The sequence below is a fragment of the Limulus polyphemus genome, unplaced genomic scaffold (genome assembly GCF_000517525.1).
Source record: "Limulus polyphemus unplaced genomic scaffold, Limulus_polyphemus-2.1.2 Scaffold1925, whole genome shotgun sequence".
In the NCBI taxonomy this organism is placed as follows: Eukaryota; Metazoa; Arthropoda; class Merostomata; order Xiphosura; family Limulidae; genus Limulus; species Limulus polyphemus.
In genome coordinates this window covers 173,105-182,669 of record NW_013667535.1, presented here as the reverse complement: position 1 = coordinate 182,669, position 9,565 = coordinate 173,105, and the positions used below count along the sequence as shown (strand labels likewise).

Below are 9,565 nucleotides of genomic sequence, written 5' to 3'. Positions count from 1 at the left end.
TATCTGTTGAGAAGACCTAGGATTAAGCTCAAGTATTTGTTAAATATGTTTTACTGAACAATGCAAGTCAAAACACACAGGAAATTTAAGTCTCTCTTCTTCAAACAACTTTCTATTCATACTGTAACTTCAAAAATTTTTCATCTACTCTAAAGATGCACTAAAAGTCCCCCCCGAATTCCATTTGTATAAAAATTAATAATAATAAAACCACTAACTATAACAGTTATCTTAAGTGCTTTTGAGGTACCTTACCCAGGTTTATAACCAGTTAGTCTGGCTAAGAAGTCAACGAAGTAAGCTGGAATATTGTGTTCCACCATTTCACAAATGCTGTTCAACCACCAATAATGTTTAAAACTCCCACCAGGGTATCGGAACACCTGCATGCTAGGATGTTTCACAACAAAAGGATAAGCTAATTTTTCAATTTGTCCCCATGTCACCTTAACAATGGATCCTGTGGTGCAGTTGTATACCATTATGTTGTTTGGTCTAGATAAAATAATATAAAATGTTAGTCTTTTCAGATTAAAGTATAAAACTTGACAACTCCTAATTTCCAGAAGTTTATATTACACCCTGACAGAAGTAAAATTTTAAAACTGAGTAGAAGCACAAATTAAGTAACACATAGAATAAACACTTGTACTAAAATATTAAACTCAGATAAATGAATAACAGAAATAATTGTAATAAGATATTTTTGATAAATAAAATATAGTTAAAAATCAGGTATTACATTTATTGAAAGCTTTTCTAACTAAAAATATTGAAAAGTCGCCATCAAAACAATGTACTAAATGCTGTTGTTTAAAATGACGAGGAAACTTATTAGGCCTAACAAATTATTTGAAAAACTACATTATTCTTTAATTCTTAGTTCATTATGAATTTTATATCGGATTGCAATTTTCTAACAGCCTCAACTTAGGTTGAACAAATACACAACTAATCCAATATTTACAATCAACAATTAGGAAATGTTGGATAAAGATTACTTGCTTCTTTATGGCAGTGTTCCAGGCCACAGCAATTAGCATATTTACTACAGTATCCACAGGTACTACATCTGCTCCAATATTACGGTTTGCTGTCATAGTCCTTAAAACTCCTTTTCCAGTCTGGATAAAATATCAAGAAATTTACCAAATTAAGTAGACAGGTGAATCTGTGTTGAGACATTTTTTTAAAAAATTACCAAAATTGTTACCATAACAATAACAGTAATAGACAAAAATATCAATGCTGTAAATATCCTAACACTATTATGAAATGGTGACAAACAATCACTAGCTATGTGCTGACCAAATATGGCATCTTCACTGCCAACAGTGGTTGCCATTCTTGTCTGCCTGCACAAATGAGCATGTAATATGCAGCCACTGACACACATTTATCATTTGATGTGAGCAATGATGATCATATGGAAACCATTCAACATGCAATGTGGCAACAGCCCAGACGTTCTTCTAACACACTGCATACAGCAGGATCATATCAGATTATTCTTCTACTGAATATTGTGCCAATATTTAGATGATTTGGGAGCATATGAAATGCTGTTTTTGTGTGCTACTTTACATGATTTTTTTGGGATCCTTCAAAGATGCAATGACCTGTTTATGCAGAATTCTGACCTTGCATCTCAAACTTAGGTTTGTGAAACAATTCCTTTGCTATGGTCACATTTTGATCTTCTGTGGAACAACTCCCTATGCATGGAACTGGTGCATTTATATCTGAAACTGTTGTTTTTGAGAATACAATGCTAGTAATATATGGTATAAAATGTTTCGTTTGTCATTGTCTACGATTTGCCCTGAACACTTTGGGTGTATGATGCTATTATAAAACCTTGGAAGAAAATTACCTTGAATAACCTCAATGATATTGGCACAGGGTAAGCTCGCAACACCTTTTTCCATATTACAGACAATTATTTTCCATTACTGAATTATTAGGCCTTTCAACGTACTTATGAATCACTCTGTATAATAAGAAACAGGTCATGTTTAGTTTCTTGCATAATAAATAAGAGCTACAATAAATTAATTGTAACTGAACTATGATAATAAGTAACAGATGGTGTGTTTTTACTTGTAAATTAGCTAGTATCTAATATCACTTTTGAAAAGATACTGTTTTTTAATTACATGACAAAAAGAAAAATAAATACTTACAGCAACTATAAATCCAGATGGGCCATTCAAATTATCCACCCAGCCCTGTAAAATAAAAATACCTTATTATAAACAAGATGTAGAGGCGTTCATTATGATTAATTTATTTTCTTTCAAGAATTCTTAAGTTCTTAATATACATAAAATGTTTAAATTTTACAAATGGTAATAAGATCAACTTACAAGATTTGGAGTAACTCATAATTTAGTAACCAACAATAAAGGAAATTAGTTTGTTGTATTACTCTATACAAACAAAGTATTTTTATTATAAAATCAGAAAGAAGTTTCTCTACTAATTAAGATGTCCTTCCTTAGAAAGAAAGATGTAACATACATATACTAAAGTTTCCATTCAATTTCCCATGCATTTTTAATGAAGTTATGCACCAACTGAGCACCTCTCTTTTACCATACACTTACCTTTTTATCATACCACCTGTTTGCACTCTCTTATTACCAAAAGAAAGACATGTTTTCATGTTTTTATTTAAAATATGCAGTTTTTGGACTAGTTTTCAAATCTATATGATGCTTGGTACAATGTCCTTTTTTGCAAGGTACAGTTGTTGAATCTTAACCACTTTTGACTGAATCAGTCAGTTGGGTCTAAGACAACCAACAATCCTACACAATCATCTTTTCTTAAATATTCATTTAACTGGTTATTCTCATAACATGTCCTTTCTAATGTATCCTCCAAATACATTTTCTCAAAAAATGTATAATATTTAAATCTTTTTTTTTTTCACAGTTTAAGTTTGTTTGTTTTGTAGCAAAGCCACATTGGGCTATCTGCTGTGTCTATCGTGGACAATTGAACTCTCGATTTTTTTGATTTTTTACTATTGCAAGTCTGTAAACTTACTGCTGTCCCATTGGAAGACCACAGTTTAAGAAAATTATGAACTTTCTAATAGCTGGGATGCTGTACAAAGTTTCCAAATTATGTATTAACACACAGAGAGACTTATATATTCTTACAGGAATAGGTTCTTGCCAGGCAGCAGTAACAATCGATGGACGGACAATGGCCAGTGGTATATTGCCACATTCTTGTACTAAAAGGTTTTCTGCCAGGGACTTGGTGTAGTGGTAGCTACATGGTCTTCCATCTTCAAGATGAGGACTAATTGTACTAAGCAAGTCATCATTCATCCATCTGTTGGTGGAGGTTGTTCAGAACTCATGATAAATGCATTATACTTATAAATATTATAATATAATATAAAAGAGACAAAACCATGAAGAACAGAAAAGCATGGTAAACAGTAATGTTTAATATTCTTAGATGAAAAAAAGACCGTTAAACTTAGTGTTGAAATTAGAGTAACTTTATGACAAAAACCAGTGATATTTCATAAACGTATTATTTTTGAATGTACAGAGTACTAAAGTTTAAGCTGAAATTTCACACTTTGATAATATACGTTTTTTTTAAATGAAGCAAGTTTGAGAGCCTTCTTTTTGAAATAAAATGTATGCTTAAAATATTGATTGATTTTAGATTCACTTACTGAGTAGCATCAATGATCTTCTGGTATGGCACAGCTTCTGGATACACAACTTCATCAATTACTTTTCTGTTACAGTGACTGTAGGCTGTTGAAGTATGGACAAGGACCTGTGGAAACAAGTTTACTTTTTCTTAGACAAATTCACATTATTCAGATAATAGAATACATTGAAAGTCCATTTATGAGAATTAATGTCATAAATGTAGTAAAGCTTACCTCTAGGTGTTCCATTTTCTTACAAAGCTCCAACAGTCTTCTGCATGCAAGCACATTGATGTTAACATATTGCCTGCAGAAATACCTTATGTTTTATACAAATTTTAAACAAATTTTATCTCTTTCAATATAGTCAAAATGCATCTATTAAAATATATCAAAATCTGTTAAAATGTTTCATTTACTTTACAACACTTAGTATGATAGCTCAAGTAAAATCATACAGTGGTTTGAAAAATGGGGCTTAACGTGAATAACTAATATTATTGGCTTCACGTCAGTTGTCACAGCTTAAAGAACTGCCAATTTCAACCCTCCATAAACTAGTATGAAATAATTTTATTACAAGTTACAGCTTGTACAGTAAATAAGATTTGTATTTAGAACAGGTTCGACATTTCCATCACTGGTAAGATCATTCTCAAGTACACAAGTTTTAACAGTAAAGAACGAATTAGTATTTAAATAAACAATCTAACAATGTATTTTAGGTCTAGAATTGATAATGGTTACTTTATGCAGGTGGTTAGGGCGCTCGACTCGCAATTTGAGGGTTGTGGGTTCGAATCCCCGTCCCACTAGACATGCTCGCCCTTTCAGCCATGGGGGTGTTGCGTCATCAAGGTCACGTGACTGGTGTTGCGCCCTCTAGTTTCTAGAACTATCTTGTTCTTTCATGAATGCTCTAGTATTTACTAGATAGGGTAGGCTGGTATATATAAAAGGGTGACGGAAGGTAATGTGAGTGAGTAGATAGTGAGTAATTGAACTGCAGTCACAGGGTATTGTTGAAGTTAACGTTCGTTCGTTATAGTGTTTGTTTTAGCGCGAATATTGAAATAAGTGTATCGGTAAAGTTATATTCGGAAATAATAAATCAGTTTCATTAAGAAAGGACTTGTGTCGCTTAAGTTTCGTCGGAACGAAGTTACGGAAAGTTAATTAACAAACGGAGACGTAACAGGAGCGTTATAAGTGACAGTCAATCCCACTATTCGTTGGTAAAAGAGTTGGCGATGGGTGGTGATGACTAGCTAGCGTAAATAGCTCTCGTGTAGCTTTGCGAGAAATTCAAAAACAAACGTATGCATGTACATATCAATCCGCGTGAATTGACAGATTATTTATTTATGGTTAAACAGAAACAAACAAAAGTGTATAAATATACATAAAACAACAACAACAATATAACATGTTGTGCGGCCCGGCATGGCCAGGTGGTTAAGGCACTCGACTCGCAATCTGAGGGTCGCGGGATCGAATCCCTGTCACACCAAACATGCTCGCCCTTTCAGCCGTGGGGGCGTTATAACGTGACGGTCAATCTCACCAGTCGTTGGTAAAAGAGTAGCCCAAGAGTTGGCGGTGGGTGGTGATGACTAGCTGCCTTCCCTCTAGTCTTACACTGCTAAATTAGAGACGGCTAGCGAAGATAGCCTTCGTGTAGCTTTGCGCGAAATTCAAAAACAAACAAACAAACATGATATGCAACATATTTGCATAAGATTACGACTGTGGGGGGAAATAAGGACCAAAGACATATAGAGATGTGCCTGGATATTTGTTAATTGTGGGATTTTATTTTATTAATAAAGCTATCTGATTTTTCTTCTATTAATGTCAGATTCATGTTTTAATACTGTGACATTCTGTTCAGAAAAACTGACCCCAGTGGCACAGCGGTATATCTGCGGACTTACAACGCTTGAATCCGGGTTTCGATACCCGTGGTGGGTAGAGCACAGATAGCCCATTGTGTAGCTTTGTGCGCAACTTCAAACAAACAAACAATCAGAAAAACTGTTTGTTTTTATTCACATGCTCATGGACTTGGGAAGGGGGTTTTTGGTGTTCTTTTAACCTGATCTTAAAGTTGCGTTCTGTTTCACCTTTATAAAAGGCTGGGCAATTGTTAAAAATTTATGCATGTTATATATATATATATTCAATTTTGTTTTTGTTTTTTTCTGCTTAGCTATAAATAAATAATCTGTCAATTCACGCGGATTGATATGTACATGCATAAGTAACCACTATCAGTTCTAGAAGTAAAATACATTGTCAGATTGTTGAGTGTTGATTTAAATACTAATTCGTTCTTTACCGTTAAAACTTGTGTACCGCACCAATCATCGAAACGTCGTACCTGTTCTAAATACAAATCTTACTTACTGTAAAAGCTGTAACTTGTAATAAAATATACTTAATGAGTAAGTAAACTCAAAACCAAACTACTGTATGAAATACATTTTTCAGATATATTCAGATAATTTTTCTAAATGTTTGCATGTGTTCTGCAAGTAATTAGCGTTTTTTGGGTAAACTGAACGTATAAACGTCGTAGACGTGAACTATTTCCGTTGCTACCAACTTGGCCCATCTCCGAGTCAGTAACGTGGAGTGAAATTATGCTCAAGGGATGATGGAGAACCTTCTACAAATTAGTATAAGTTGGAGCTTCTTCCCTTATACACGCACCCAACCATCATTTATTTAAGGAAGGGGCTCATTTTCAATTCACCAATTTTTAAGTCTCACTATAATAGACGTAGCGTGTATGTCAGTATCTATGTATGTAACCTAAACTCCTGCATCATCTGTTGAATGGCACCATAAACAAAAATCCATACACAATTTCATAGATTGGGTATTCAAGATTCAGATAATTAGAAAAATAACTGTGTATGTGCAACAACCATTTCTTTATAATAGTACACAATTTTATATAAAAGTACTCTCCTCACAACAAGAACACGACTTTCGCTAGAACTGTACGTGAGGTTTGATTATATCTTTATTAAGGTAAGTTTTAAATGTAGAACTGAAAAACTGGAGTTCTTAAAAACTTATTTTTTTTCAATAAAGGGTACCACTTTTCATATATAAAAACAGTACATTTTATATAAGAAAATTGATGAAAATTTTGAGCTCTGTACATTGAATCATTTTGATGCAATGAGTTGCGTATGACTAAAGAGCACAATCCAAATACTTTTCCCGTGCAGTACTTCCCAGAAAAAAAAAATATTTTTATAAAACGTTCACTTTTTCTAAATATTTTTCAATGAAGTATGAATACTACGATTAGTAATTACTAGCACAAACAGTCGCTCGTTGGGCAGCGTTTCTACTAGTTATATATTGATTAAAGTCCACCATGATAATCACTGAGAGGGTAACAAACATACAAGTGTATGTATTTCTCGTTGTTTTAAAGTAGTCCAGATTAAAGATAAGTATTCGCTATTCAGCTATCACTTTTTCTAGTGTATAATTTTTGGCACAAACTTTAAAGGTTTGTAACAACCCCTCCTTTTAATTACATGCTTGCCTTTGCATATATTTATTTGGAATGACTACTGATGTAGGTAATCTAAGGAATGCAGGATGCTGCTAGAACCTCTATCTAACATAAAAGTGTGGTGGCTCTTTTATTTTTCCTTTCTATATACGTATTTACTTATATATTATCCCAGCTCTTGGATTTTTCCAAGCCCGTTCCCTTGGCTGTGGTTTCGCTAGATAGTAGATAGGGACAGTGGGAATCTCGTTAATCCATTCATGCGCGTCACTAATTAGATGACGAGGCATTTGGCTACCTTAAGAGAGTCATAGTTATTGTGTAATAAATAAATAAATTGTGTAATAAATGTATGTAGCTCCTATGCACCTTAGGTGCCAGCTTATTTTGTTTTTATCAATAAATATTTTGTTCATTTGCACGCTTGTATATTTGTATTTCTCATCAGTGTTTAAAATACTATTCTTCGTAATATTTTCGGAACATTTGTTTTTCTTGCAAATACTTGCTTACTATGTTTGTTGAATATCAAAGTTTAGTCTAGACTTAATCCGCATTATATCAAATAAAAATCAAATAATCAGCAAGTTATATCACTACGAAAAATATGAAATAGCTTGTGACTCTGGAAAAGTATTTTTGCAGCAACGTAAATTTGTAGCAAAAATCTGTCCAAATTTTTCTAAAACAACTTTCAAGTAAAACACCCTGTGGGAAATCGGGGCTATAAGCACTTAATTTGTCCATAGCATTTGCAACATTCAATTCTGATCAGAAATAGATCTCAGAAGCGGTACTGAGAACCAATATAAAACTTTTTTGTACCATATTATGAATATTAAATATTGTATTGTAGTACAGTTCTTACAAGAATCATTAAGATTTTTAGATTATAAAATATCCTTAAAAAGCAATCGAGGGGGGAGAGCGGAAAGTTTGTTTATTCACTACATGTACTCGCCCTGTATATATACCGTGTACTGGCATAAACGTTACGAAAAATTCATCCCTGATTCTGAAAATATAGCTTTAATTCAATAACTCGTGTTGCTGTACAATTGTTAAATACGTTAAAAATTTACAATGTCGAGCTTGGGATCAATTTCTTTCAAATACCAGAAATAACTTAACTGCACCTATCAGACAAACTTGCAATAATTTATTATCAAAATAATCAAATAGCTGTGTTAAAAACATCTAACAAAAGATAACATAACATACTGATGCGTAACTGTGCTCTGAATTTCCTTACTACATATTAACTCTTAAATTCAAAGTATACTTTTCTTCATAAAAAAATACTGTAGCATTCGACTGAAAATTACAGAAATCAATTAAGGTAAATGGAATGGAATATACTTAGAAAATTCTATATCAAAATTTCACATACTAGATTAGCAATTCAGTTTACTACCTTACAAAGAATTAAAAGTATATGTATTTATATATATAGTAACCTGAATGGTTCGTCAAATCTAACGGTTGCGGCACAGTGAAAAACCAACGATATACTCTTCATTAACAGTTTTTGGTCATTAGCGTTAATGCCTAATTCAGCTTCTGTGATGTCACCGCTAACTGGAATTATTTTGTTTAATGAAGAAGGACTTTCTCTTCTAATCCTATCGAACACCTAAAGAAAATACAAAAATACTCACTATGGAAGTACTTATAAAAAATAGAGGTAATTTAAAACTATAATTACTTAAAATTGTAGCAAAAATTGGCTGTACATAGTCGCCTGGCTGTATTATTACGAATTTAACGTGCATGCGTTGTTTTGAATCTTAAACGAAACAAAGCCTAACAAATGCAAATATTCGTAAAATAATAATAATATACACAATTCTAAAAGTGTGATTACTACCAACTAGTCATGTCACAAGGTCAATAAAAATTTCACTATTTCAACGAATTTTCATCTAAGTAAGAAAATGACTTTTCGAGACAAGCGTACAGAAATAAATGACGAACCTTATCCCTCTAATTCTTTTACAGAACTCTTCTGTCTGGGGTTCCAATGATGATTCCTTTCTTGTACCGAAAAAGATACTAGTATATATATAAAACGGATGATGCACTACTTTAGGCATATATTTGAGGGTAGGTTTGTAGAGATTCTGATGAATAATAAAATCGAATCGGGGGTACGCGCGCCCTACGCTTGGTATTATCGCTGGCGTACAAAAATATAGCGAATAAAAAGGAAACAAACAAGTATAATAAAAGTTTTTATAAAGGCAAGAAGGAGTCGATATATATTGTTGCGTCAGCGAGGTCACGTGACTAGTATCACGCCACCTCTTTCTAGAAATATCCTGTTCCTTCAAGAATGCCCTAGCATTTAC

At 33.0% G+C, this 9,565-nt stretch overlaps 1 protein-coding gene across 2 annotated transcripts in view; it reads right to left on the bottom strand.

Moving 5' to 3' along the window:
* Positions 1-9,565, bottom strand: part of LOC106465378 (putative fatty acyl-CoA reductase CG5065) — a 20,471-nt gene that overhangs the window by 2,198 nt on the left and 8,708 nt on the right. For both annotated transcript variants that reach the window (XM_013925599.2, XM_022393271.1), the window contains 7 exons: positions 8,675-8,850; positions 3,917-3,989; positions 3,701-3,807; positions 3,168-3,345; positions 2,184-2,228; positions 1,006-1,124; positions 256-495 (listed from right to left, as the gene is read on the bottom strand). In XM_013925599.2, coding sequence (XP_013781053.1) covers positions 256-495; positions 1,006-1,124; positions 2,184-2,228; positions 3,168-3,345; positions 3,701-3,807; positions 3,917-3,989; positions 8,675-8,850 — 938 coding nt within the window. The remainder of the gene's footprint in view (positions 1-255; positions 496-1,005; positions 1,125-2,183; positions 2,229-3,167; positions 3,346-3,700; positions 3,808-3,916; positions 3,990-8,674; positions 8,851-9,565) is intronic.